This window comes from Rosa rugosa, chromosome 4, assembly GCF_958449725.1.
Source record: "Rosa rugosa chromosome 4, drRosRugo1.1, whole genome shotgun sequence".
Taxonomy (NCBI): domain Eukaryota; kingdom Viridiplantae; phylum Streptophyta; class Magnoliopsida; order Rosales; family Rosaceae; genus Rosa; species Rosa rugosa.
Window position 1 is genome coordinate 46745723 of NC_084823.1, and position 27676 is coordinate 46773398.

General features: G+C 37.6%; 3 protein-coding genes across 3 annotated transcripts; all 3 read right to left on the reverse strand.

The window, feature by feature from the left end:
• Positions 1–12354: 12354 nt before the first annotated feature.
• On the reverse strand, positions 12355–13687 carry LOC133744025 (umecyanin-like). Its single transcript, XM_062172137.1, has 2 exons — positions 13227–13687; positions 12355–12979 (listed from the first exon to the last, which is right to left on the reverse strand). The coding sequence occupies exons 1-2, from the start codon at positions 13417–13419 to the stop codon at positions 12549–12551; spliced, it is 624 nt and encodes a 207-aa protein (XP_062028121.1). The 5' UTR covers positions 13420–13687; the 3' UTR covers positions 12355–12548.
• A 3148-nt stretch (positions 13688–16835) lies between these two features.
• On the reverse strand, positions 16836–17800 carry LOC133744028 (uncharacterized). The gene is made up of 2 exons (XM_062172139.1): positions 17407–17800; positions 16836–17130 (listed from the first exon to the last, which is right to left on the reverse strand). Exons 1-2 carry the CDS (start codon positions 17600–17602, stop codon positions 17036–17038), a joined length of 291 nt encoding a protein of 96 aa, XP_062028123.1. The 5' UTR covers positions 17603–17800; the 3' UTR covers positions 16836–17035.
• Positions 17801–22808: 5008 nt separating this feature from the next.
• On the reverse strand, positions 22809–26890 carry LOC133744022 (CMP-sialic acid transporter 1). Its single transcript, XM_062172134.1, has 8 exons — positions 26671–26890; positions 25407–25490; positions 25013–25227; positions 24799–24877; positions 24336–24505; positions 23744–23930; positions 23426–23503; positions 22809–23318 (listed from the first exon to the last, which is right to left on the reverse strand). The coding sequence occupies exons 1-8, from the start codon at positions 26719–26721 to the stop codon at positions 23187–23189; spliced, it is 996 nt and encodes a 331-aa protein (XP_062028118.1). The 5' UTR covers positions 26722–26890; the 3' UTR covers positions 22809–23186.
• Positions 26891–27676: the final 786 nt, after the last annotated feature.

Here is a 27676-nt window from a genome sequence, read left to right on the forward strand (position 1 = left end):
TTAAATTAGTCACGTGCTTAGGGCACGTGACTGACAGTAAAATCCGTTCAAAATGTAAACCGTGAACCGTCCCCCGGTTATTTTTATGAGACACGTTTGCAGGGCTACACGTGCTGTCAGTCCAGTAGTATCTATGAATTTATCACTTTTCCTCGTAAAGGTGATTTTATTTGAAGGAATAGAATAAGAAATTTTGACCAAATTAAACAAAAATTTGACTGGGTTTAAGATGTTAATCACTGCTTAATGTGTCTCACCCAAAAGATTACTAAGATTGTGGCAAAACAGGTGGATGATATTTGACTAATGAACCTCTAGGGGTTTAGCTTAGCTGGTGTAGCTAATTATGGTGGTGTTTAGGATAAGTGCTCAACTAAACTAGCTTAACAGTCGTAATTAAATCGAAAACCAGGTCATTAACAGGTGGCAGAACCCCTCTTCCTGCCCCTTCAAAATCAGTTGGGGGATTATCGCCAAAAAAAAAAAACTTGGGGGCTTCTATTTTTTGCTAGACATTAACATATAGATGTCAATGACATTAAGTGGCATTGGCATCACTTCTTACGTTAAAAAACACCACGCAAAATTCCACGGTCGCTCGATTTATCGGTATGTGGCCATGGAATTAATAGCATTGTTATTTATGAGTAATTTTATTCATACCTCTTGAATTATTATTTGGACCCCCTCTCTTAATTTAAACAATTAAACTTCTTATTTTGCCCTTGTATGCATATTACCTTTTACATCTGCATACGATCAAACAAGGATGTTTAATTCTTAATTGATAGATAGAATAGCTCAATTTATTCGACTGCAGCCTACCACCCAGACAAAAGAAAAATCAAGCAAGAGAAATATTAATCCACACGAGCAAACTATTTCTTCAAGGCTGAAGCTAAAACTTCTTTAATCATACAAAGTCACCCTCAGATGCCAAGTTTTCCCAGTTCCTCTCATGATTAGCGAAGGTCAATTAAGCACCAGACGCCTATAACTTCCACAAGAAGAAAATAGTAAATTTATTCCACTAAGTTTGAAATCCCATAAAGAATGGTATTTAGCAACCGATCAACTTCCACCTTACATGAAAAATTAAGTTTCAAAAAGAGAATGGGAAGGGAAGGAAGATTGTTGTGGTGCGCCTCTTCCATTAGTCTTCAGTTTGTTTGTTTTTTTGTTAGAGAGGGAGATAATGGGAATTAAATTTTTTATAAAAATTATGAGAGGTCTAAAAAGCAAATTAGAAGGTTTGAATAGAACCCCCATTTATTTATTTAGAATGAGAAAAATCGTAAGTCGTGATAACTGAAATGGAGAGGGGATGAATCAGTATGGGAATATTTTATTTTCATTAAAATGTTTACTTACCATATGAAATCGAATACGAATACAACTGATTACAATTGATATTGTTTACTAATGGTCATGAATTAAAATTAAAACTAGTTCGATTACTACATTATTCTTACAAAAATAAATGTTCATGATATATAAAAATAAAAATTTTAAAATGTAATTTTTTGTAACCAGAGTCAACCTTCAGGAGAACAAAGTGAGGGTAGCCGTTTTGAATAACCATAAATTACTGATAGCCCTAGAAATATATATATATATATATATATATAGAGGCCCGATCAGGAGCAGACGTCCGCACTTTCGCTAAAGTGCGGAAGTCGATGCAGCAGCGGCTTCCAGGCGGCGGCGGCGCGGGGCTGGCCGGAGGCGTCCCAGACCTCTTCTGGGCGTCGTTCGAGGTCGGAGGAGGTCGGGCTTGCCTGTTTATGGGCAGCCACCTCACCTGCAGTTGCAGGTTCTGTGCAGCACCGCAGAACGATCGCCAGCGACTCCACCGGACCGCAGACCCCTCCGCACGACCCCCAGCGTCCCTCCGGCAAGCCGCGCCGCGCCGTCGCCTCTCGATCGAGGCCGGAGGAGCGACGTCCGCACTTTTTCTGGGTTGCGGACGTCCGCTCTCGAACGACTTTCTATATATATATATCACTTTGTTCTCCTGAAGGTTGACTCTGGTTACAAAAAATTACATTTTAAATTTTTTTAAAAGGGTGGTGCTATTCACACACTAATTTTCTCTATTCACACACTCCCTCTATTTTTCTTTTACTTTAATTCAATTGATTTTTACAAATTACCCTAACTACCGTCTCTTGCAATTCTGATTATTATTTATTAAATTTTTTTTTTTTTGCAAGTCAATCATCACCAAATTCTAAACCCTCATTTTCCCGCAGACGAGGACTTCAAAACTCTTTGTGATTCCTTCTTTTCTTTTCCATCAAAAACTTCTCTAGCATAGTCATTCCATCTCTCTACTGTGATGCTTTGAAGTTTAATTATGGCAGAGCAAGCAATTTTAGATTTAGCATGAACAAGTTAAGTTTTGAGTGATGAGGAAGTAATCAAGGAAATTAAGTGTTTTGTCTTATTTACTTTTGCAGGGCAACTACAGTATTAACTAAAATGATGAGAAGCACCTTTGTTGCTTCCTGAACGTTGACGATTTTAATGAGGTAAACTGTTTTTCTAAGTCATTAGCTAATGTTCTTAAAATCTTATGTAGGGTTGATGATCCAAATTTTTTCCTTGCATCAAAATTTTGATCATAATCTTCAGATTTTGCACAAAGAAGTTAAGTTTTGAGCGATAAGGAAGTAATCAAGAAAGTTTATGTGACTAATGATATCCATTATAAAACTTTGCATTGACTAACATTGTGCTCTTTTTGTTTATGTTTTGTTGCAGATTCGTAGTGCCATTACATAACAACAATGTTTTGACTGAAGTGCTATTGTATTTTCTTTGGATGCTATTTGCAATATTTGAGATATTATTGCTTAGGATCTACTTGTTACATACCGGAAATAATGTTCCAAAGTCTAGTGTTTTTTTCAGCCTAATAGTTGAACTTTTATTTATGGGCCGGTGAGTGTTCTTTCAATACAATTATCTAAAATACATTATATTAAGAGTTTCATACCATTGATTATGCGTGTGTCTGCATTTGTCTAACCCTTCAGATAAGTCTTGTTCAATTAATTTTGAACTCTACTCCAATTTTTTATTTTTTATTTTTGTGCCCAAAAAATTTCCAAATTTGCAGACTGCGTCTGAAAATGGCTTATTGCTAATCTATAAGAAACGAGAAACTTTAATAAGCTAGGTGCAACATTAGAACCCCAGACAACAAAGGAGTAAAGCATGCGTCTTACCCCTCCTACATGAGGACAAACTTTGCAATTTAGATGATAATTGGTTCATGATTGACTTGCCAAATAGAAAAAAGAAAAAAAATAATCAGAATTGCAAAGGAGGGTAGTTAGGGTAATTTGTAAAAATAAATTGAATTAAAGTAATAGAAAATAAGTTTTTAAAATCCGAAATAGTTGCTTCACTTTGCCATCTCTCTTGAATTACGATTGGTTCTGAATGAGCAAACTGACTTTGCAGATGTTATCGACCAAATCAGTTTCTACCCGTTCGGTACACAAGTTGAAGATAAAGGATCTTATCTCTTTTTTTTTACTTTGTCAAGGGGAACCCAAAGGCTTCCTAGGCCCAAGATAAACCCCTTCGGCGCATGTGAAATGCTCCAACTGTGCATTGCAGCACAGTGCCTCGCCACTTTGACAGCTTCGGGGTTCGAACTTAGGTTGGGGAGCACACCCAACTAAGCAAGAACCACTAGGCCACTTGCAGTGGTTAAGGATCTTATCTCTTATTATGCGACCCTAAAATGCTGTTTAAGGATAAATTAAAAGCTAAGACACCACAAAATATTTGATTAAGCAATTTTTTCCAACTCAATAAACAAAAGAAATGAGTGGGATTCTGGCAGAGAATCCGGGAATCAACACGTGTCGAGCTCAAATGGAATTAAGGAAGTGACTACCATGTTCGTAGCCCTGTTGGTTATGGAAGATTTAATTTGTTGGAGACTTATTATTCAAGGCGACCTAGTTCATATCCTAGCTTTTCATGTACAATTGGAATTGGGGACGTTATGATTAGCACAGAGACACTTGGATATATATATATATATATATATATATATATATATATATATATATATATATAATTTGCTAGCGGAGCAAGTGAGACCAAAAACCAGCAATTGGAATGTTAATATTTTTCACTGCGGAACTAAAAGCTTTCTTGGGCAAAAAGCTTGTCCTTATTTTGGTCACAGTTAAAGAAAATATTAAAAACTCTTGGCAAAATGACAGAAAATAATTTGCTGTAAAAGCGAGATTGCAAAAGGGTGCCAATTATTGGAGTCTATCTTTTACATGAAGGACAAGTTTCATGAACAGTGAGAGAAGAAATGCCGTGTATTAGGTCATTCTTGTGTTAATGACTAGTGTTTAGGTGATGTCTTGTGTTTGTCTGTTGGTGAGATTTGGTAAGTTCCGTTAAAAGTGAAGATCATCATGTATAGATTGAAATGGGAAGACTAGGAGATGTCCTTCTAAAAAGGACATGTTGTAGCTCATAGTCAATGTTTCAATTGACTGTATTTAGTAAAGATAAAAGATAAAAAGTAAATATTTTTGTTGTTTCGGTGCTCAATTGCGCTGATTCATGGATTTAAATTTGGTTTTGATGCAGAATCCACTAGGATTGAAATAGAGGGTGATGCACAAATGGCTATTCTTACCTAGGATGTAGGGTTAGTGATGAAAGAGTTTAAACCAGTTGATGAGTTACTGGTCCGGTTCCAGTGCCTTGAGTTTGTTTCTAGGAGATTTAGTCATTACGCTTCTAATAGAGCCCGTCCATTTCGTGGCTAGGGCGGCATTATCAGTTTCTCAATCACCCGTTGTACTGGTAGGAAGATGGGATGCCTGGCTTTCTAGCTTCCATCCTTTATTGAAGAAGTTTCGTAGTCCTGCTTATTGGAAGTGTGATACTCATTCTGTTTCTAACAGAGCTCGTCCATTATGTAGCTAGGGCAGCATTATAAGTTGCTCAATCACCGGTTATTGTATTGGTCGGAAGATGGGCATCCTTGGCTAGGTTACCAGTTTCTATCGCTATTGAAGACGGCAAGACGCTTTCCTACTCTTCCTAGTCTTGTTTGTTGGAGTGTGCCAACATTTTTTTTTTTTTTTTTTTTTTTGCGCTTTTGTGGTCAAGACTTTTGAAGATATTACGATTGAAGTTATTTGCTTATCAGATTATCGTTATATACCTATAGTTACAATTAATGTAGGTATAATAGCATAAAAAATAATATAAGAAGTGAAAATTTCTCACCGTCTTAACTTAAAATATAACAATGAGGGGTGGGGGACCTTAGTTGTGTTTTCTTGGTCTCCGAAAATAATCAACGGGACTTCAACTAAAATTTATGTAACAAAAGGGACTTCACTTGGGGCTGAATCACTGACCATATAATCGACGGTCAGGGCCGTGAGTAATCCAATCAAGTGGTCCTGATTCCTGAATATGATCTGGAAAGCAAAGATATTTTCCACACACTTGTGGCTCGCTGAGCCCTACTGCAGCAGAAGAAAACTATGTTACATTAGATGCCAAACCTAGAGCTAGCTTATTAGTTATTCCTCAAACAAGCGCCAAAAACGCTATTAAATATGTTTGGTGTAAACCTGAAGATACCACCACGTACCTTAGTTTTGCATCCATACATACCTAATGTGACAAACATGCTCTCTGAGACGGATTCCGTCTCATCCTCTGTTTTGTTGCGTATCGTATTACTATTTTACTAGGCTAAACTTTCTGTGACGAATTCCAGGCATGCATGTTTAAGTTGCATGAATGAATTGTATTTATGGGGGAGAACCGAGGTGTCATTTTCTGGTAGATCATGAGGTTCTTCAAGTGTACGTTGCAGATCGGTAGCTAGCGAAGCTGGTTCTGTGTAATAATGGAGCATAGTGAAAATTAGGTTTCTGATATGAACCAGATCTATGCATGGCAAAGCTTCGCCTAGTGTCTGAGATTTTACCAGAGCTTAATTTATAGCCCAATTGAGAGGCAGCAGAATGCTCGATCGGTTTCTTCTTGGAATTTAAATCTTTGGTCCCCCTACTGTAATAATCACGCATCTGCTTCCTATGAGTATCTATGTATTGGTTCCCCAACACCCCCACACTCATATAATTACAGTCTACAAACACTTCAATAACCCAAGGAGAAACACAATTTTTTCCTTCTTTTGCGAAGTATTGTGTTAGGTTATGTGTATTTAAGAAATGTCCCTATGGATATTAAAGGGTAAGGACACAAAGTTGTTAATTTAAATCTTCGATTTTAATTATTGGGAGTTGCCTTCCTGGCTTTGAACTCTAGTAGGTATTTCTCCGAATGCATGTCAGTGTAAACGTATTTTTTAAAACATCTCCATTGATCAAGAATCGGAAACTAGCTCACTAAAAACATCAAAAAGTTTCACTTCAAGAGACTAGCTAAAGGAATATATAGCTAACAAAGGCATGTCTCATGAAAGAAAATAGACATTTCAATATTTAAGCTCGAAATATATAGCTAGGTAGCATTATTTCAGTAAAACTTACTAAGCTTAATTATGAGAAGTTAACATAGCTTAACAGTTTGTAAATGCTCAGTTCAAAACTTTTGTTATTCATTCTCAGATCAAATGGATTAATCTTGGTTGAAGTTTTTGGTTTTATACTGTAATCCGACAACCTAACGTTTGTCGGCATATCTAGTAAGCAAATGCAACACATCATTAGCAGCTTCCAAGTTGAAAGAATACTAACAAGACCTCAATCTCTTCGGTAGTTGAAAGTTGCTATCACATAATATTGTGAAATATATATGCCAGGATCTTTGTCCTAATAATCCAACAAAATAGATCCTCATCTAATCCAAATCTGTCATAAATAGTCCATATATAGATGGACCTTGTTCATCTCTGCAGTCGGGTATACATCAATCTCGTAAATATGAAAAGATGCAAACTAAACCAAACTTTCAGGTACTAGCTAGGGACTCAATAAGAGATAACCTTCCTAGTTTTTCACCTCAGGAGGAGATGCACAGTTTTTATCTGTAGGTTAAAACCCCTGACGACTATTCTGGGATTTCAACTAGTCCTGGTACGGGGTAGGCCGACCCGAGCTTTGTAGTTTGTACTGTCTGAACCATAACAATGTAGGAGAGGACTGAGTTGGGAGGAGGACGAGAGTTGAAGTAAAGGAGGTCACAAGCACAAGTTAGCCCCACTTTTCTTCAGAGCCATGCCAAAACCTCCAAAACTTTTGGCCAGATTTCACCAGAAGAAGATCCTCCCCCCCCCTCCGTTCAATCATGGCCGTACACGTCATGTCAGGCTAACGGTTTCCACCGCCTCGAGCAGTGCAAGTGTGCAGCTGGACCTTTTGCTTTGGGCCCAAGGGCTGGTCCCCCGTCGTCCGATCCAGCTCAGGCCTCACTGTGCCCGAGCCATGTGATTGTGATCGATTGCTGTCCCACGCTCGTTCACGTTTCGATGACGTGGAATTGGTTTTTTTTTTTTGGGTAAGAGCAATGATTTTTTTTTGGATTTTGGGGCAAGTTGCAAAGGAAAATGTTTGGGGAAATATTTGAGTTGATTTGTTCTTGACTAGCTTGGTGGGGATTTTGTTGAGTGAGTTTTCTTTTCTCCGCGTCTATGTGTTGATTCTGTGGTATGAGTTGCTTCGATTGCCATCCTCACGTTGTTCATCTTATCCATCACTTTTTCTCTGTTATTTGCAGTTTAAATCTAACTTGATGCTTCATGTCGAGGAAGACTAAGGAGAATAAATTTTTTTTTTTTCCGTTGGTTTGGTTCTTATATGCCGCTTCAATGAATTCATTGAATTAATACATACTAGCATGTGCCCACACTCTGTGGGTGTTTTTTTTAATTTTTTAAGAAGTGGGTAGTTTCTTAACCAAAACAGTTTTTTACAACAATAACTACTATTTATTTTATTTTAAGAAAATTAATTTCTTTTTATTTTTTTAAATTGACATTATTGTCCTTGTTGGTTATTTCAGTTTCTAAAGTTTTTTAATATTACTAGGGAATACTAATATTTGGTAGCTATGAAGAAGGGGAGAGAAAAACCCTAGAGAGAAAAACTTTGAGGCCGCCGTTGTCGTTCGCGCCTGTCCGGCTGCGCCTCGTCGCTGGCGCAGGCCTCTGGCCTCGCCGGTGCACGGTAAGTGCGGCCGGATGGGTTATCTGGTGGGTTAGCATGCTTATGACTCAGAGGTTGGGGTTGGAGTGTGTGTTTCTTCGTCTTTCTCGTTGGATGGTGGCTGTATCCAGGGCGGTGTCGTGGCTGGGGGTTGGGATCGGTGAGCGGCGGTTTCTTGGCAGGGATGGAGCGGCGTCTCGTGGGGATCTAAGGATGGTGGATCGGGATCGGTGGCCACATGAGATGTTTTGCTGGTTTAATGAAAGGGATCAAGGCGGTATGTTGGTTGTCGTCAACCACTGGTGGTATGATGGCGGGAGCAGACGTGATTGTGATAGGGGATCGAGGCCATCGATGGTGCAGAAGGTATGGTAGTCTGGCAGGGGTGGTGGTGCAGTGGCGACCTTGGTCAGAGATGGAGAGATGCAAGAAGGATTTGGCAGGGATGGCGACATGATGGTAGGTGGTGCTGTGGTAATGGCCGCACAGCAGGAGAATGACCGGTGATCGGAATATGGGAGGACTGGACTGGGCTCTCTAGTTATTTTTGTTTCAGTTTATTTTAGGGTTTGTTTTTTTGTTTTTGTTTTGTTAGTTTAGGGTCTAGGGATTGGTTTATGTTATTGTTGGTAATAAGACACTACTAAAGGTGTGGCAGAGACAATCTTCTCTTCGCAGTCTTGGGGGTCGTTCCTGTTCTGGAGTTGGGTCAGCAGCGGTGGCGAAAAAGTCTAGCATTGACAATCATCCTTGGCCTTCTAGTGGGTCCTTCCTGTCTGGGATCGGGTTGGAGGCGATGGCGTTTTGGAGCAGTGATGGATGGATGGTGTTGACAATAGAGAGGTGATGGTGTTGGTTTGTTTAGTCCCAGGTCTGAATGTCCGGTAATCCATTTGGTTGAGGTTAGGTCACAACGAGTGTTGGCTTGGTCAATCAAATATTGGTCAAAAGGACTCTGGTTGGTGAGTTTAGTGTCGACACAAGTGAGTTGTCTAGTCTTAGAGTTATTACTGGCTGGACGAGAGGTGAGATGTTAAGGATTCACTGCTTCTGCGCTTTTGTCTTTGTCATACAGTTGTAGTGCAAGTTTAGAGTCAGTCATTATAGAGTTCCAATGTGAAGTCTAGAGGCCATTTCTGGGTTAGAGATGTCGCTTAAAACTCGTTGTAAGCAGTTCATTATTAATGAAGTTCTTATTTGATCAAAAAAAAAAAAGTTTTTTAATATTAGAGGGTTATATTCGTCAAATTTTTCAGTTTTGGAGAGCAAGCTCTCTTCTCTTAATAATACTATAGATATGTTATTAACATGCATTACACTGTCTTTTAAACTCAAAAGAAATAAAAAATTTATTTTAATTTTACGGTTGTGTAAGGCAATTATTGATTTTACGTGATACTGAAAAAGTCTCCGTCATTTTGATATTATCTTGAGATACTAAGGCGACCATGGGGTAAATAAGAATTGTAATTCGCAAACAACTTGCTAACAAGAGATGAAGTTAGCGCGTTTGTGTTTATATAATGGAGCTCTGTGTTCAAGTTTTCTTATTCAAGTCGGAGTTAATTTGCTTCACATATCAGTTGATAACGTGACATCTAATGATGCAGCTTGTTTACTAATATATGTGACAAAGGAACAGTTACATAGATTTTTTTTGGGTCTTTCTAAATGTACCCAGCAAATATCTAAGTGTACCCAGCAAACTTTTTACACCCAACAAATTTATATAATCTCTTACTACACCCAACAATTTTTCCTATAATACCCTATTAAATCAAGCAAAATTCACACACCCATCAAAACCCATACACCCTGATGAAGAATACCAAACACCTAGCACAACTCTTACACCCTGACGGGTATTACACCCAGCAGACACACGCAATGTGGAAGCAAGCAATGCACTCTATCCTTGTTATTATCATTGATCCTAATAGAACGAAGGGACTAACATGATGTAATTATCATAATGAAAGGGAGGCCTTTGCATGGTGAAGATCTCTTACCTAAAATGAAGGAAATCATTTGCAAAGCATCTAAGCAAACCGCTCCATCTCCAAATTCAAAGACGTGTTCTCAATTTGGATGGACTTTTTTTTAACTTCTTCATGACCAAAAGTTATCTTCTCCATCTCAACTGCAGTTTCAAATTTTGCCAATATAACTCTCTTGAATAGAGCTTCATTACATATATAACCATCTGCACAGACTTGAGCAGTTCACCGATATAACTTGCATCTTGCTCATCTAGAGTGTCCGGTTGCTTGGCAATCCCAATTGAAGAATCTTCATCTAGACTATCAAAGAAGAACAATAATCCGAGACCATATAGACAACGGTGTACCATTTTTATCAACAAGAAGCCCCAGCCTTTTGATTGTTTGATGCCACATGTTGTATGGGCTAAATGAGGAACGCCCATTATTCTTGCTTTTGATTTCAATTATGTTAACAAACCGGCATGTCTTAACTCTCCACCAAAGAACCTCTAAGTTCTTTTTTGAATCTTCATCAGACCCTTCTATACAAACTGCTGGGTACATAGAAAACATAATTTCAAATTCTATGGGTTTTTTTTTGTTATTATCTTAGTTTACCATGACTTTTAATGTCATTTCTTATGGGGATACAACTGTTTTTTCATACAAAATTTATTTGCTGGGTACATTTAGAAATTTTTTTTTTTTTTTTTCGTGTAATTAAAGGATCATGTTTGTGTTTGAGCTCTAAACACCATTAGCTAAACATGTTAACATTTGCTGACCCACTTGACTCAAGGGAGCTCTAAGAGTAGACCTCTAGCTAGGGGTGCAGCTCAATGCGCATGGCTTCTAAGGTGGCCATCATTTTCAAGAAACTTGAATTTTGAAGTATGTTATATGATATGATTGTTTTTTAATCAATTAGACAGTACTGTTCAAGAAAACACTATCACTATCTTATGGCTACTACATAAACTCTCGGTTACAAATCGTACGGTTGGACCATGAGTGAGGTGAGACAGAAATTCTAGCCGTCCCCAGCCTAGAAGCAAATCGATTCCGTACTAAGCAGCGCGCCATAGGTGTAGTAATTGCCTGCCGGAGAGCAGTGCATTTAACCATAGTCATGAAATGTGGGTGGCAAAGTATTAGGCAGGTAGGACCGATGAGGGCGTCAACTTGAGCAACAACCCGACAGCAAAGTGATAAACTGGTGAAATAATAGTGAGATTTTCTCTTCTTTTTGTGGGTCTCCAGTTAGATACGCATATTGGGGAGATAGTTACAGATATTGAAATCTCTCATGAATATTTTGCTGGAACAATTTAATACATCCAACTCCATACTCCACGTCTCCACGCAAGAAATGTGTGAATCTTGGCTGCAAAATCTTGTTGAATCTCAGTTTTTGGGGGTTTTCCTCAGCAACTAGAAATGATTTCGTGCTATACATTAATTATTCCATGCTGGGTTTATCTTGAACAGTACTCCCACTGCACACTGTACACCCAACGTCTATTTGTATTTTCTATAACAAAGTCTCTTAACTTACCCTAGATGATTCAAATCCGCAATTTTTTGATATTCGAGATTGTGGTTCCTGGCCCAAATCTCGAATATGTGGGATCAGATTCTATCGGAGATAGAAGCTATGAAAATGTGGCTACAGTGGAGAAATACAACTTGATTTATAAGTTGTAAGAATTTGAACTTCTACATTTATTGTCAATTGATTTTATGTTGAATGCTTTAGGTTTATTTATTAAGGGCGTTGAGCCGTTATCTAACTCTTATGGAGATAGAAATTTCAGTATGAAGAATTGAAGCCTCCATCTTGGGATTCATAGGCTCTCCATGACCGACTTATTTTTATCTATATATTTCTTTTGTACTTTTTATATCCTTCTATATATGCACTAGACATTTCAGACAGTAATATTAGGTGTTGGATGTAGTACGTGATTAAATTGTTGGGTACATATAGAAGCCCTATAACGCAAAATTTGAGAAGTTTTCTGCTAATTAATTAGTTTGCTGAATTGGCCGGGTTGGATTTGGTGGTCTTTCACCTTTGAAACGGATCCTATGATGGTTATCTAGCTTTGATCAAATTCCAAAGAAACCAAAACCTGTCCAAGGCAACTAAGTATAAAATTCTTCAACTGTAATCCAAAACTTTCCAAACCGGCCAGCTCAAATTCTTAGATGCAAATTCACTATCAGTAAGCAACCATGTATAAATAGTAGTGCATTATTACAATGCCTTATAAATTCACCAGGCCAATATAATTACATTATCAGAGTGTAAATACGCTCAGACTTTCTTTTTCTGATTTTATATAACATACTCGTAAAGATACAATTGCAAGGCCATCATACAGTCTTCACACATTTATATGAACAAAGAAAATAGGATGGTGAAAAGGCCAGAAGCGATGCCAACATTTTGAATGGTGGCGGAGGCTGAGGCCTTTGGAGCAGGAGCAGGAGCAGCAGCAGCATCCGCATTAGAAGGTGCTGGGGACAAGGCCTTCGGAGCAGCAGCACCGACAGAAGACTTTCTGTCAACACCGAGTTTGATATTGAATGAAAACTGAGATCCGGAAGATCCCTGCTTTCCTTCTTCAACTTTGACGTGGAGCTTTTGGCCAGCCTCGCAGTGCTTGCCAGTACCGCTATAGAAGTAGTAGTCTCCTGGTTTGCTGAGCACGATAGTTGTTGGTCCCAGGTAGTAAAAGGCGATCGTAGTTTTTTGAGTGCAGTCCTCGTAGTCCTTCTTGTCCACCATCACCACATTGCCGGTGCCAGTTCTGAATGGGAAAACTGCAGTTGCAAAATATAATGAGGCAATAAGTGTTCGATAAAATGTTCCAAAATTTATATGCCTAGGTGGCATTTCATAAATTAGTTTATCACCGTGACTATTATAACATTCGTCTAACAACATACATCCATTGAAGCCACATACATAAGGTCTCACATCCATATTATGAGAACAACTAAAGGTTATATATAACCAACACATACAATATTATTGAATGAATATTGAAAAGAGGAAGGAAGCACTTACCAAGTCTATCGCCAACCCCAAAGGTTCTAGGGGCACTCCAATCAGCATAGAAGGTTTTGTTGTTCTCAGGTACGCTCCATCCGAAGCCTCCTCCAACAATGTGCGCCATTGGATAATTTGCAGTGGCTGATCCCATCAAGAAGCAGCAGACGATTGCTGCCAACAGCAACATTCTAACCAGAGCCATTGCCATATTTTAGCTCTTATTATTCTTCTTCTGCCTTCCTTCTCACCTTCAAGCTTCCTAGAAATCTTTGAGCCTGTGTTGAAGGATGGCCTTTTGATTAGTTGCTCTTAGTTTTTGTGGTTTTGTTTTCTATTCCTTCAACACACAAGCTGGAAAACTGCAGACGGTTCCTTCGATTAAAATGTTTTGTGCTGGGAATGGGGTGATACGTGTTTGGAGGTGCTTTGATTTTGGCCCGGAGAAAATACTTGGTGGTTTTAGGGTTTGACAAGGTCAGCTATTCTTTATTAATGGAGGGGTAACCATGAGACGGGTATTTCAGAGGAAAAGAGTGTTTTCAGCACGCAATGAAGAATGGGCTTGGAATTCCAAGGTGGAAAAACACGATGAAGTATGAAATGTCTCGGCTATTTTAGGAAAATACCAAACATTACAATAGATAAACAACAAATTTACTATCTATTTTTTCTCTTTAGCCTAAAATTTGCTAATCTATTGAGTCAAGGAACTGAAATTTGCTACTTTTTGTAAGATTGAAAACAGCCACTCATTCCCTAAATGAATGTGAAAAGGTATAACACCCAAAAGAAATAAGAAATTTTCATCAAGTTTATTTTTATTCTGTATTTTGCCGATTATTGTGGTTTATGTTCAAAACAACAATTTTTTTTTTCTTCCAACTTTTATAGTTGTTACTCGATATAGAGTATTGCGTATGTTCGAAAATTTATAAATTTTCATTCACAAACTCTCCCGAGGAAACAACACTGTCTATTACTTCATTCGTAGAAGTGTTGTACTGTGACCGATACAATATCAATGTCACTATAACGACCACATACACGGAACCTTCCGATTGAAATTTGAAAGGCATAGGCTCTTTAGTCGGCAGCCTAATGCCCTCGATTGTTATAGGGACCCTTTTTTTTTTTTGGGTACATAGAGGGACCTTTCTTTTACTTAGCCTCCTGCTTAGATTTCAGAGTGGCCTGCTCAACGTGAAACTCCAAATTATTCATACGCTTGTTTTGTACACCTTACATTCAATGCATGTTCTGTTCAAAAAAGGAAAACACTGCACATGCATGGTTGGGTTCAACATAAGATATGGACCGTGTGTTGTGTAAAGTAGAGAAAAGAACTTGCAGTACGTGACGTCCAACAATCTTGAACAGTGTGTTCATACTTTTGTATGTTACTAATCTAGACATCTAGGTCTTGACCAAAAAAATAAATAAATCTAGATATCTAGGTGACTTGAATAATTCAACATTAGAGACACGCTAAGCTTTCCTCCAACCAAAATTACCAAAAACTATGTCTTTCAATATGCCTAACAAACATGACACATTTGGTTTTTCGTGTGCAAGTGGAAAACGCTGTCGAGGGAAACGATTTCATTGTAACATAATGCAAACGTGGTCGGAAAGACCAATTTCGGAGACCATGTTCTATAGGGTAGACGGATTAGTCAATCATCTAATCACAACTTGTTATTTGTATAAATTCAATGAAGGCACATGACATTTTTAAATTTTGTCACGACAATTAGTGAGATATTAAAAATTTCTCCCAACTTTGACAAACTTGTGCAATACGCAGTTGCCGACTTTTTCTTACACAAGCCGCTGTTTTCCCAAGCCGGGGCCAAACAAAGTGGTAAATGATACTTAGTAAAAGGTTTAAACTTTTAACTCTAAAACCCTAAACCACTGAGAGAAGCTTCGAGATCAATCAAATATCAATGGAGGAAGCTCGAGGTCAAGCGGTGTGTGGTCAGGAGGCTCTGGATCTGCTCAATTGCATCGCTCAATCTCCATACGACCAAGACAAGTGCCTCCGCCTCATGAATTCACTGCGAGAATGCGTCCTCAATAAGGTCACCCAATCCCTCTTTCTCTCTCAATTCACACTCTTTTCTGTGAATCTGTGCTTGATTTGTTTCTCATTGAATTTGATTTCTGTGAGAAACCCAGAAATTTGATCAAACTAGTGACTCAGAATTGGGTTTGTTCTTGGGTTATGGGTTTGGATTTTATATATTTTGAGTGTAGTTGATTGCAGAAGTGCTATGGCTGAAACCCAGATTGAGATTTGTTCAAGGCCAGATATTTATGCTTATTTTTTCGTGGAAAGTTTAAAGCTTGATTTAGATTCATGAAGTTGATAAGATATATATGCCTATTTCTATACTGGTAATAGCTAATTTAATCATGGATCGAATTGCTTCATGGTTTCCGTTTTCTTACTGTGTAATGTCCTACTTAACCTGGATTATGGCTCTTCAAGGCAGTTTCTGTTCCTACTTAATCTTAGGGAAGCCATGTTTAACTGTTTTCAACAATGTTACATGGACTTTGAGCTGTCTTATGTGCAACCGGAGTTTAAGTCTAGAACTTCACACCATTGCATCCTGTGTGTAAAGAGACAATGAGCTTCCTGATTTCTGTTGCGTTTTGAGGTTATGGTAAATGTTGAGAACTCAAACCTACAAATGCTCTTTAGTCTATATTGATCAGGCAAATCTCCTAAGTTGAATTGACCATGAAAACTTTGATTTTGTTCAAGCTGCTATGAACCTCTGATTCAAATTAGGTGTGGCTTTACCTAGATGTTTCTTTTTATTATCAGAAACCAACCATGCAAAGACTTACATTTGCACATGCTTCTTACGAAATCCAAGCTACTCATTACAGACTTTTATTTCAGGCTACTCATATCTTGACTACGTGGTTGCCTAGTTATGTGACTCCTTATTTGGATGTCTGTTTCATTCTTATTTCAGATAGCTAATCAGGCAAACACTTAAATGTGTGCTTTTACACTTGCATGATTCTTATGATTTTTTTTTCCCTTACAGAAGGTGAAGAAGTTTTCGCTAGCTGATCAGCAACAGAAGGATGCAAAGCCTGCTGACAAGAAAGCTTGACTGAATTTTCTGTTGATAGGATTGTTTAGCTCAAGTCTTTTCTCATGAATTACTGTACTTCCTTTCTTTCTCCTCCCATTTATATGGTTTAACAACTGTTGAGGTCATATAACTATATAATTGCTCCTTGTGTATCTGATATTTGGAAAAGCTTGCAATATCTTGCACAATTAGATGGATCACACACTTATTCTAATTTTGCAACCCCAACTCATAACTTTGGATTAGTAGCTTTCTTTGAAATTACTTAAATTTATATCCTTTCAATATTTCATCATGAGAGTGATGGCATTATTTCCCTCTCTTTTGTTCTGTATCTGGATCATTAACTGTAAGTTTTCTTGTTATCCTCTATCATGTAAAATAAAGGGAGGAGTTTACTTGAAAAGGAATCCTTGTTTTCAATCATGCCATAGAAAGCCATTTCTGAAAGGAAATGGCACTATGACTAGCAATGTTATATTCAGCAATGTAAAGGCCTGTAAAAAAAAAGGAAAATAATGTTTGTTTGTTTAAGTGAAATAGAGTGATACAGCCACCAAAACTTACAAGAAGAATTTGTAATTTTGTGAAAGTCAGAACTCAGAATGCTACAATTGGCATCACCTTCAACCAGTCTCAGCCTGACTAAACAAAATGTCCTAACCCTCACTGCATCTGTTCCTTCATCCATTCTATATTTCTGTGTGAATTTTAGAACTTGGGAAGATCTGCTTCATGGATGAGGTATGTGAGCACCAAGGCCACCAACATCAGCACGCATGCAATTCCTTGATCAATCAAAATCCCTGAAGAAAAAGAAAGTTAAAACAACTCCTTGGTAATCAAAATGCTTATATTATTTCCAATATCAACTTCTACTCTCCTACCAAATGGGTTTTTGTTTCATTGAAGATGATTGAACCTCTGAAATGTACTAGTTCCCACCTATTTTGATTCTTTATATAAACTAACGGTTATACTTAAAAGAGTTACATAATGGGGCGCTAGTCGCCCACATAACTATACGAATTCACCATAACACTCTTAATTGACCTTGATAATAATTTGAGTAAAGTTATTACCATCGCTGCTGGGGCCGGGAGCTGGAGCTTCAGCCGAAGGAGAAGGAGCCGGAGAAGCTGATTTCTTTGCTTGGTTTGGTGCGGGCTTGGCAGGAGACTCCTTACCCTCAATATAGTCAATGGCCATAGCACAAAACAGAGCCACAATAGCCACAACCACAACACGTCGAGAAAGCCTGAGCCTGGGAAACGCCATTGTTCTTTCTTTCTTGCTAAGCTTTGGTTTAGGTTTTGGGTTGTCAAAAGAACCAAAACCAAAATAAAACGTCAAGAAAGTTTGTAAGAACAGAGACCGTCCCAGGTCTCTGCGACTCTGCCCTTCTCTCTATCGGAGTCACCGCAAAATGGCTCCTGAGAGGCTTTTGTGGGATTGGGGTAAGGGAAGAGTCGAAGAGGCCGACGATGCTTCACAGTACTATATATATGCATGTGTTTTATGGACAAAGGCCAAATTTAGGTATGGAGAGGAAATCGGTAATGCCGGTAATTTTCATTTAGTAAACCTTTTAATGGTAAAGATATTGATTTCCACTGTGAAAACAATACTGATCCATTCTCACCATGATTCCTTCTCGTTTCAATTCCATTTACATTCTGTACAATTAGTAATTAGTAACTAGTTTAATAATAGCAGTCCACTTCGATCATTTCCATTATGATTCGACTCATTTGAGAGAGTCAAGATACTAATTAGCTTTAATTAGGTGGATTTTAGCACACGAGTTTTGGTCAAAATCGCATATTCTTATTTTCTCATCAAAAATTTTTCACCCTTAAATAATTATTTTTAAATACTTCAGGAAATGGTAGAACTCAAAAATCATAATGCAATTTTTTATGATTTTTCAAAAGTTAGAAGCAATAAAATATGTTAAAAAAAATTGTTTGAGGTTTTGGTATTTCGTCAATTGAAACACGTTTCTGAACTTTGCTCTACAAAAGGTGAGCCAATGGTGTAGGTGAATTTTATGAAAGAAATAGTGTTAGCATGGTTTGACATATTTAAGAGGTTTCTGCTGACGAATATGTCGTCGACAAAAATATGTTCATTTTAATTTATTATTTAGAACGTTCTTCTGGCTATAGAATTTTTGTCGCCACAAGAGTACTTTTTTTACTATAAGAAGATTTTGCCGACGAATATTCGCTAATAAGTATGCCTTGTTGTATATATAAATTTTTTGGGCTCATTGGGTTGGGGACATAGGCCTAGGGCCTGCCTTGGCTTGTACACAAAGCTATAGCGAGCCAGCTTGACCTTAGATGATTTGCCTTGATGCACCAAACAATGCTGGACGTTATGGCTATAAGGTTGATCAGCTAAGGTCGGGCCAGCCTTAATATTATGAGGGAGCTGATTTAAAACCCTTTGCCCCTTTCCTCTCTTTGTGGCTAGAATTCGAGTGTGTGTCCTCACACCTATTCAATGATCATCGGTCTGTAGTGATGGATATGTTGCTTAATGATAAGATTGCCATGGCTCGCCTACTCTGGTGAATAATATAGTGATAGAAACAGTTGGTGGATAGACATCTTATGAACCCCAAAACAATAAATGAAGCCCAACGGCAACTAAAATTACAACACATGAACACATCCATGCATCTTAGTCTTAGCCATCTGCATTCATTTCAATATAAATTGTTCAAGGCATTGCAGCCAGAATCTGCAGCCTCTTGTTTCTTGTAGCTCATATGATTTCAGGTTTCTTAATTTGTCTCATTCTTATAGCAACTTGAGCTGAGGATAAGCTGCGCAGAATCGAGAATCGTCTACATATCCTTGTCGCTAGGAAACTCGAACTAATTCAAGATAATGGACCCGCTAATACAAGTGGAGATTAAGATATAGTAATACAAGAAAGTCAAGATATTTAGTGAACTAGATGACATATATGTAAGAATATTTGGACTATATCCTAAGTTCATGTTTGGCACAACAACTTGTTATTATTTGTAGAATAAGTAATTAGAGAATCATTGAGAATCTAGCTCCTAGAGACTTTATTTATGTGGATTCTGAATGAATAAAGTAGAGGAAATCTAATATATGACTTGGCTATTAAGTTAGTCAGTCAAAATGGATATGTATCTATAGAGGTTTAATTGGAATATGATTCTGTTTCTTTTATGGGAGGATACAGAATATCTAACGCTCTATATATGGCTTAGGTCCCTGTGCTCTCTGATCGTCGGTAAGAATACCACATGAGAGAAGCGCAAAAGACTTAGGCTTGGATTGAGTGGCCATTCAGGTTATGGCTCATGATCTATTTTAATTCTTGTTCACTATTTCATATAATTGTATCTATATACTTTTGTGAGGTGATCTTATGGCTATTATGTTTATTCTAACAATATAGAGTTCCTTAGAAGACCCTACTAATTTACGCTTATTAGACAAGAAAAGACAGATTATATGCTGGAATTATGCAGATAGCTGGAACTTTCTAGTACTCATGGAGAGGGTTATGGATCCATGCATGTATTATCTTGATATACATTGTTGGCTCATTTCTTAGCAGCCTAAACTTGCAGGAGGTTCCGAGTTTGAAACCTCTGATCCCAAATATTCTTCACTTCTCTATTGTTTTGGAAGAGGCGCGGTAGAGCTCCAATGTTAGTTTGATATATATATATATATATATATATATATATATATATTGTTAGGGATGAATCCAAGGGACTCATTTATCAGGGAATCTATTAAACAACAGAAGTAATGCTTGGTCTTTTCTGTAAGAATGTGGAGGCTAAAATGTGTGAAAGAGGCTGGAGTCTAAACAGAGGTGTTGAGGAGTAAGGGAAGTGCAAAATTTTAAGACAAGATGTTCAGCGAATGCTCTTTAGAAGCCAAGGCAAAATGCAAGCTCCCATGTGTCCACATTCGCCCCCCCCTTCCCCCCCCCCCCCCCCCCCAAAAAAAAAAAAGAAAAAAAAAGAAGAAAAATTTCTAGATCTGTCACTACAAGTTGTTGGCTAACTTCGTAATAGATTAAGCGTCTTTTGGCGTCTACTGATTGTCTTAGGGCACGTTTACTTACTTGGAATGGAATGGAATGTAATGGAATGGAATGATTACGGAGTAAAAATACCCATGTGTTTACTAACACATAAAGGAATCGGAATGATTCCAGGTAAAAGAATTCCTGTGTTTACTAACACATGAAGGAATGAGAATTGGTGTAGGTCCCACCTATTTATCAGGAATCGATTCCTGAATACTCAGGAATTCGATTACGAAGGGGGGAGATGGGTTTAGGAATCATTCCTCCGGAATCAATACCGATTCCTTTCTTCTCCCATTCCACTTGTCTCCGATTCATGATTATTTTCCATTCCAAGTAAGTAAACGTGTCATTAGTGTTCAACTTTGATTTCGAGGTGTGGTGTTGAACATGCATGGTGTAGCATTGCTAGTCACATTGCAGGAAGATTAGTAGTACTGCCTCAATAAAGGAATTCAATTCCCATTGTCTTCTGTCAGAGCTGTGTATGCCCTGGATGAGAGGTCGTGTAGTTTTCATATTTATGAGAGACCTACTAAGAAGCAAACTGCAAACACAATTCTTTGAACATTCTTTATCAGATTTAATTTCTTACATTCTTCTTCATATCCATATTGATAAAGAGACCATTATCTAAATTTTTTTCAACTTTTTCTGCTATATGTTTTTTGGGTCCTAAACATATCCATATGTGATGTAGGCATCAATCAACCTAATATTAACACCCAATGATGAGGAGTAAGAACTTTAATTTTTCTCTAACCCAAAGTATTATCAAGACCAAAGATATATACTTGCAGTTTATTCAGTGTGTCCCCCAAGGGTCAGAATGCCAAGGCAGAAACCACTCACATAAAAACTGAGCAATCTTGCTATTACTGTATGCAAGTGACAGAAATGATAATTACATATGGATTAAACCAAAATAAGTCATCTGTCAAACTATTTTTTGCATCCAGGGCCGGCTAGCGATTAATCTGAAGCTAATCATTCGTGCCAATGATCTTCAAGTTCGCTAAATCCTGTGTAGATAACTTGGTGATATAGGACAATAATAGGATGGAAAGGAATACTGAGGGGTTTCTGTGTTATGGAGAGTGCAAATCACTTGCAAAATGATGACCAAGAATTAATCCTCAAGTTGAAGAGTCTATAAGTTGCATATACTGTGGTCAATTTATTTGCAGCAAACATGATAGAGATTTGCAACCGAATCTCTGATTGATATATGTCTAGCTTTTTAAGCTTCTTAAAAGATCTTAGAATTTTACTTTGTAGCCTTTTGCCATTCCCTTTTTTCTTTTGGCTTCTAAAATTAAATAAATAAAGTGTAATGAGAACATTATTTGCAGCAAACATAATAGATAATAACAGAAACTTTATTAGCTACATCTCTTATTTATTTACATTGAGAAAAGGATAAAGATAAAGTAATAATATATAGCTGAATACAGACGCTGAAGGATATGACATGATACTTAAGCTCAATACTAGACCAGATCATTCATACTGTGAAGGCCAAAGGAAGGCCCCCATTGCAAACTTCCTCTTTTGGTTGACATCTCCAATGACTGGGAGGCCATACTGTTTCAAGAGGCAGTCCAGTTTCCACTCAGGCATGGCCTCATAGTCACTCTTCTGGTACCTTGGGTAGTGCAGCGGCATCTGGAAACTACACATCTTGCTGTTGTTGCTCGTCTGGTTGTTTGATCCCAGCCGGGGCATAGCGAAAACATGGTTTGCAGTACTCATGATCTTCATGCAAAAGTTGCTGCTATTTGGTGTTGCAAAGTTGGGCTTTTATAGAGCAAGAGAGAGGAGTTGGAGTATTCCAGTATATGCTTGAAGACAGTACGTTATGAGAGGACATTTAATGTGTTGAAAGTGAAGGGTTTTTATGTATTTATTGATAGCTCTTTTACCAGATTATGTGGGCAAGCTTGGAGTTGGAGAGTTACAATTCAATGCACAGTTCTACAAAACTTACAGTGAAACATATCTATCCTAAAATAAATGCATATAGGATTCTATAATTGAGCTAACTGAATTATCAGCCACCCATTTTTCTGGATCTTTCAATTGATAATTCAATGCAAAGTCGAGAAATAATGTCCAACTTGGTACTTATATTCTTCATTGCAGAATAGGGAGGTAAACTCTGTTCAGTAATGATGCAGCAGAAGTCTCTAGCTTAGTGTTATAGGCCTGTGGCATAAGTCTGAACAATTCAATCTTAGTAGTGTTGGCAATACTTGTACCGCCAGAGGAAACTTCAGTGACAAGATTGCTTTCCTATGCTGGCATGTATATTTACTGTATTTGAATCCAAAAGGTTACTAAACACCAGAGTAAATAACACACAGTAAATATACTGTGGTAACTTTCATTCCGATACTAATAGCAATCTCCATCCATTAAGATAAGATAATAATTTACCAAGAATTTCAAATTTCTTGACAGTGATTAAAGAAGTCACAAGTACATACTTTGAACAGGTATATCCAGCATAAATATGAGAAAAGAATATAAGCTAATCAATTTGTTCAAGTAACTGGTTGAATCAGTTTCTCTCCAACTTTTATGGTCAAGAGAGAAATCCCAGCTACGCTTAGTTGTGTCCTTTCTGAAAGCTATTGCTGGTTCAAAGAAGAATCTAGGCCCCATTGCAAACTTGTCTATCAGCCAATTGTACTATGTTCCGGTTACTGCAATTAACTGCAACTTGTGAAAGCATTAGTTTCCCTGAACAAGAGAAGCATCAGGAATCTGATCTTCATTCAACAACAGCAACTTCTTTCAGACTCTCAGGGGTTGCTTTTACAGGCAATGGTATGTCTACCAGCGTGTTTGGAGGGGCAAAGTACATGTGTAGTGACATCATACAGATAATAATACCCAAAAAGAGCTGCAAGAACATAAGGAAAGAGACATCAAGTTTACAAATCATCTTATCTATACTCACTGGCTTCCGGAGCAAAAGAGAACTACTTTTCCCAGTGCCGTAAAACATACCTGCAATGTGGGCTTGAAAGTGAAAAGGTATACAGATAAAACCATTGTCAGCAGCATTGCCATTGAAGTAGAATACACCTGAAAGAGGAATAAATGAAGCGCGGAAGTTAAAAGGCCCAAAAGAGTGAACAGATAGCAAAGAATTCAGTGTCTTCAAAGGAGAAAGGACTTACTAAGTTGTGCTAAACCTATACATTATCCTACCATACAGATCACTTAGAACTAATATAAATCATGTTGCATCAGTCTAAAACGATTTGTTTTTTTTTTTTTTTTCAAATCTACAAAAGGAAACCACAGGTTAGTCCAAAAATTTACCTTCACAATATTGTCAGCATACTTCATCAACCATGAAACCAGCAAGCCAGTGGACCCAAGATTTAACACCACCAACCAAGTCGTAACACTATATCCATTGAAAATCCGTTGCCACCAAGGTCCATTCTCAAATCCACCCCTGAAGTCATCGAAGACAAGCCGTGCCATGTTGAAAATTACACCAAACCTGAAAAGGATTGACATTACAGCAAGGTTGTTAGTACATTTAGAGAACTGAAAGTTAATCATGCTATTTCAGTCAATAATAGCCACGCACATATCTCACAAAAAGGAGATTGTATCTATTGAAGTATCACAAGACACTGTCATATTGGATTACAAATGACTCTACAGGTTCCATAGCATGATCCAAAAAGATAAAAAGAGAAGTGCATGCTTAGTAGTTGAAAATTGTAATACACAACAAAGGCAAAATAGTGCATTTGACATGTGCTACACAATCTTTTGAGGATTACAATGGAAATTGCCTCGTGCAGCTTTGACACATAGTTGCTAATATTGCAAACATAATAAATAGCAATTTGATGCTTTTTGTAGAAATCAAGGTATGGTGTGGAGAAAAGATACCTACGTATACAATTGTACATTCTGCCAGTACAGGCTATCATTGTTCTTCTTCATAAGAAACTCTGTGTAAACACCTGCTAATGCTGACATACAAGCAGACAGGATGCCCAGTGTATATCCTTGGATTGGTGCTGAGAACAGAGAATCACATGATGCTTCTCCACAGCCTTTAACCTACAAGATTAAAAGCAAATCAATTAACAAACAACCATTCCAATACATTCGAGGAAAGCATACAGCTCAACTTGTTTTATCTTCATCTTGGGGGGTCAGAAAAAGATCTCATATTTCTGAATTAAAATGGTTACAAATAACAATATCTTTTGAACAGGATCCATCAAACAAGGCCTTTAATTCCCTAAAATAGACCAAATTTTGAAACATTTCGACTAGGTAATAGACTAATATCATTTCTAATATTTCTTGCTTCCCACACATTAAAAAAGAAAAACGGATTTTAATATCACCTGGCTTGTGGTCGTTCCAACAGCTAATAAAACAATTGCCATCCATTGCAGATTAGAAAGTTTTCTTCTTAGAAATAGCCTAAAGCATCACAAAGAACAGATGAATCAATCAGTTAACAATAGCATTGGATATAGTATAGTTTTAAACAGAAAACATATATCAAATGAAAACAATTCAAATTATTATGACCAGGAAAACTAAAATAGTAGGCACCTGAATAATATGCCTGTGGTAACAATTTTCAGATTACCCATTATCTGATATGTGGAAGTATCCACATAAACAAGAGTAGCAAACTGAACATTGTTATGAACTAGATATATGATTGAAGGAATAGGATATAAGCGCACGCTCTTCCAATCTGTAGTCATTCGTACAGAAGGAGATGTGCGACACTCTCTCCAAAGAAAAACACAGGAAACTGCTAGCTGCAATTTAAAGAACAATATGCTGAAATATATTAGTAGAATTTAAAGGGCACCAAATATTACAGGAAAATAAGAGTCAATATTATTGTGGAAAAATGTCTATATTTGATGGTTTGGGGAGGAAAATCAATGTTAACTTACAAGCTAAACGACGTACTTAATGAGCTCAAGTGAAGTACCTTGAAAACTTCAGCAAGAAACGGAACAGTTGCATAGTCGTACTTATATTTGCCATTACTTTGAGAGAGAGTTGTCAAGATTCCCTGGCACAATACAATATGAAGGAATGAATATTTGCTGCTAGGAGACTGAAAACTAGATATCAGTTCACAACTGACTTGATAAACCAATTCTGTCGGCCTCTGCCGATACAACATGAAAAGAAAAACTTACAACCAAAGTTCTCCCACTCCAGAAATTTCAATTACAAGATCAGATAAGTACAAATAATTTACTGGGAAATATGTGTGGAAATTTTATGTAGACAACGCTCATTGCAATGCCAAAAGGCAATGGAACCCACTTCCAATACGTTCAAAAGTTTTCCACTCCATCATAGGAAGTCGAAAAATTGATATCAATTTGTATCAAGAGTCAATAAACTTAACTGGAGCTAAAAGCTCCATACTGCAAATAAGCACTGCCTTAGGTTTCAATTTAGAACTAATTCAACCACTTCCAAGAAGAGACCAGTTATTACTTTGTAAAACAGAAAACTTGCCTCTGTTACTAATAGATGTTAGTTTGGTGCACGGTAGCTTCTAGGTCAGACACCACAGAACCTTTACTGATCTTGACAATTGCATAAAGATTACCAACTTTTAAGGGTCCAATTGATCGCCTTACCAATGAGTTTAGAAAAAAAATTGAACTTAAAGTATATCCATCTATACAATCTCAAGAAGTAGGTAGCACTACGTTTTTGCTCTAAACTAATCAGATTATCAAGTACTTGGAATTTGAGAAAGCACAACACCTCCCTTCATATTATCTTGTTTCCAACAAAAGCTCGAAAAATGTAATGTCCATGATTGTACTTTTCATAGCTCAAGTATATTAGCCACATTTTACATCCCCAGCTCTTTGCCACTATCAGTCAACACAGCCAATCAAAACCACAAACTAATAACCCATCTCCCATCATTTTCAGTTAGAATCAATACGTAATTGACACACTGTGACACTCCTACACGCATTTCTTTTTGTGGGTAAGGCACAGACGCCATAAACAGTAACTTAAAACTGGAAAAGGACTTTCTGGGTTACTACAAATAAGCTTCACAGAATCGATTTGGGGGTAAAAGACCAAAACTTTTCCAAATTCAGAACATGGGTCCCAAAAATCCAAACTGGGATTCAGAGATTAAGAGCAAAGAAAGATCTAATGTAACTCAAAAGAAGAAAAAGGCCGCAAATTTAAGACTGAGAAGGTGTTCTTGTGACCTGAGAGCTGGTGAGGACGGTGAGAAGCGCGGCAACAAAGTACCACTGCATCGTCGTCGTCGTCGTCTTCTTCTTGCTCTTGTTGAAAGCCTCTTACTTTTGGGAATTCAGTGAAGAAATAGTAGAAGAGTGATTTGGGCATTACTGTGTATCTGGGTCGCCATTTACCTTGTTCAATTGGTTTCTTGTTTGTAATGAAAACTGGTTCAGATGGATGGACTCAAATCCGGCTTCTTTTTCCTACTGTCCATGGAGCCGGGTCGGGTTGTTTCATAAGATTTGTAGGACCCGGTTTTTTTTTTTAAGGCTTCTTAGATTCAAGATAAATTCCTTGGGCGCATGTGAAATGCTCTAACTGTTCATTGCAGCACAGTGTCCGGTCACTTTGCAACTGTGTATTTTTATAGTTAGAATTGTTCATTTTCTGATTCTTTATGGTTCAGTCATCCAACTACATTAAAAAAAAACTGACAATTTAGCGAGACTTGCAATTTTTATGATAATTTAATTATTTATTGGATACACTTCGTTTCAATTCGGTTAAGATTTGTATGGAGATGGTATTTGATACTCAAGAATGGAAGCGTTCCATTACAAGGTGAGGATCCGTTGCTCACAAGTAAAGAAAACGAGCAAGTTTGCCCGACAAACCTAAGAATTATCCATTTGTAATCAAACTAAACATATCCATAAGTCATATAACTAGTGAGAACAAAAAGTCTATAGGCAAACTCAAGCCCATTCAGCCCAATAACAAGGAAAGTTCTCGTCTTTGTTTATTTTCTCATCCAACTCTCACCATTCAGCCCACATGTGTTATTGCCTCAGCCCATATGCCCATCGGTCCAATATTATTTGCCGCCTTTAATTATTTGACGGGCACTAAAACGCCGTCGACGTCACGCCTTAATTTGCCGTCAAAATTCGAGCACTTATAAACGTGTTATGCAAATAAAGTCACTTGGATGTTGCCAAATAAATCTTATAGACAATGTCAAATTCAAGT

Excerpts from the sequence above, each read along its gene's own strand:
- LOC133744025 (XM_062172137.1), bottom strand. The coding sequence starts at position 13,419 with ATGGCAATGGCTCTGGTTAGAATGTTGCTGTTGGCAGCAATCGTCTGC. Across the intron at positions 12,980-13,226 it reads TGGGGTTGGCGATAGACTTG|TTTTCCCATTCAGAACTGGC; the intron begins GTAAGTGCTTCC and ends TTGCAACTGCAG.
- LOC133744028 (XM_062172139.1), bottom strand. The coding sequence starts at position 17,602 with ATGGCGTTTCCCAGGCTCAGGCTTTCTCGACGTGTTGTGGTTGTGGCT. Across the intron at positions 17,131-17,406 it reads TCCCGGCCCCAGCAGCGATG|GGATTTTGATTGATCAAGGA; the intron begins GTAATAACTTTA and ends CTTTTTCTTCAG.
- LOC133744022 (XM_062172134.1), bottom strand. The coding sequence starts at position 26,721 with ATGCAGTGGTACTTTGTTGCCGCGCTTCTCACCGTCCTCACCAGCTCT. Across the intron at positions 25,228-25,406 it reads TTCTTGCTGAAGTTTTCAAG|CTAGCAGTTTCCTGTGTTTT; the intron begins GTACTTCACTTG and ends TTTAAATTGCAG. Across the intron at positions 24,878-25,012 it reads ACCACAGGCATATTATTCAG|GCTATTTCTAAGAAGAAAAC; the intron begins GTGCCTACTATT and ends GTGATGCTTTAG.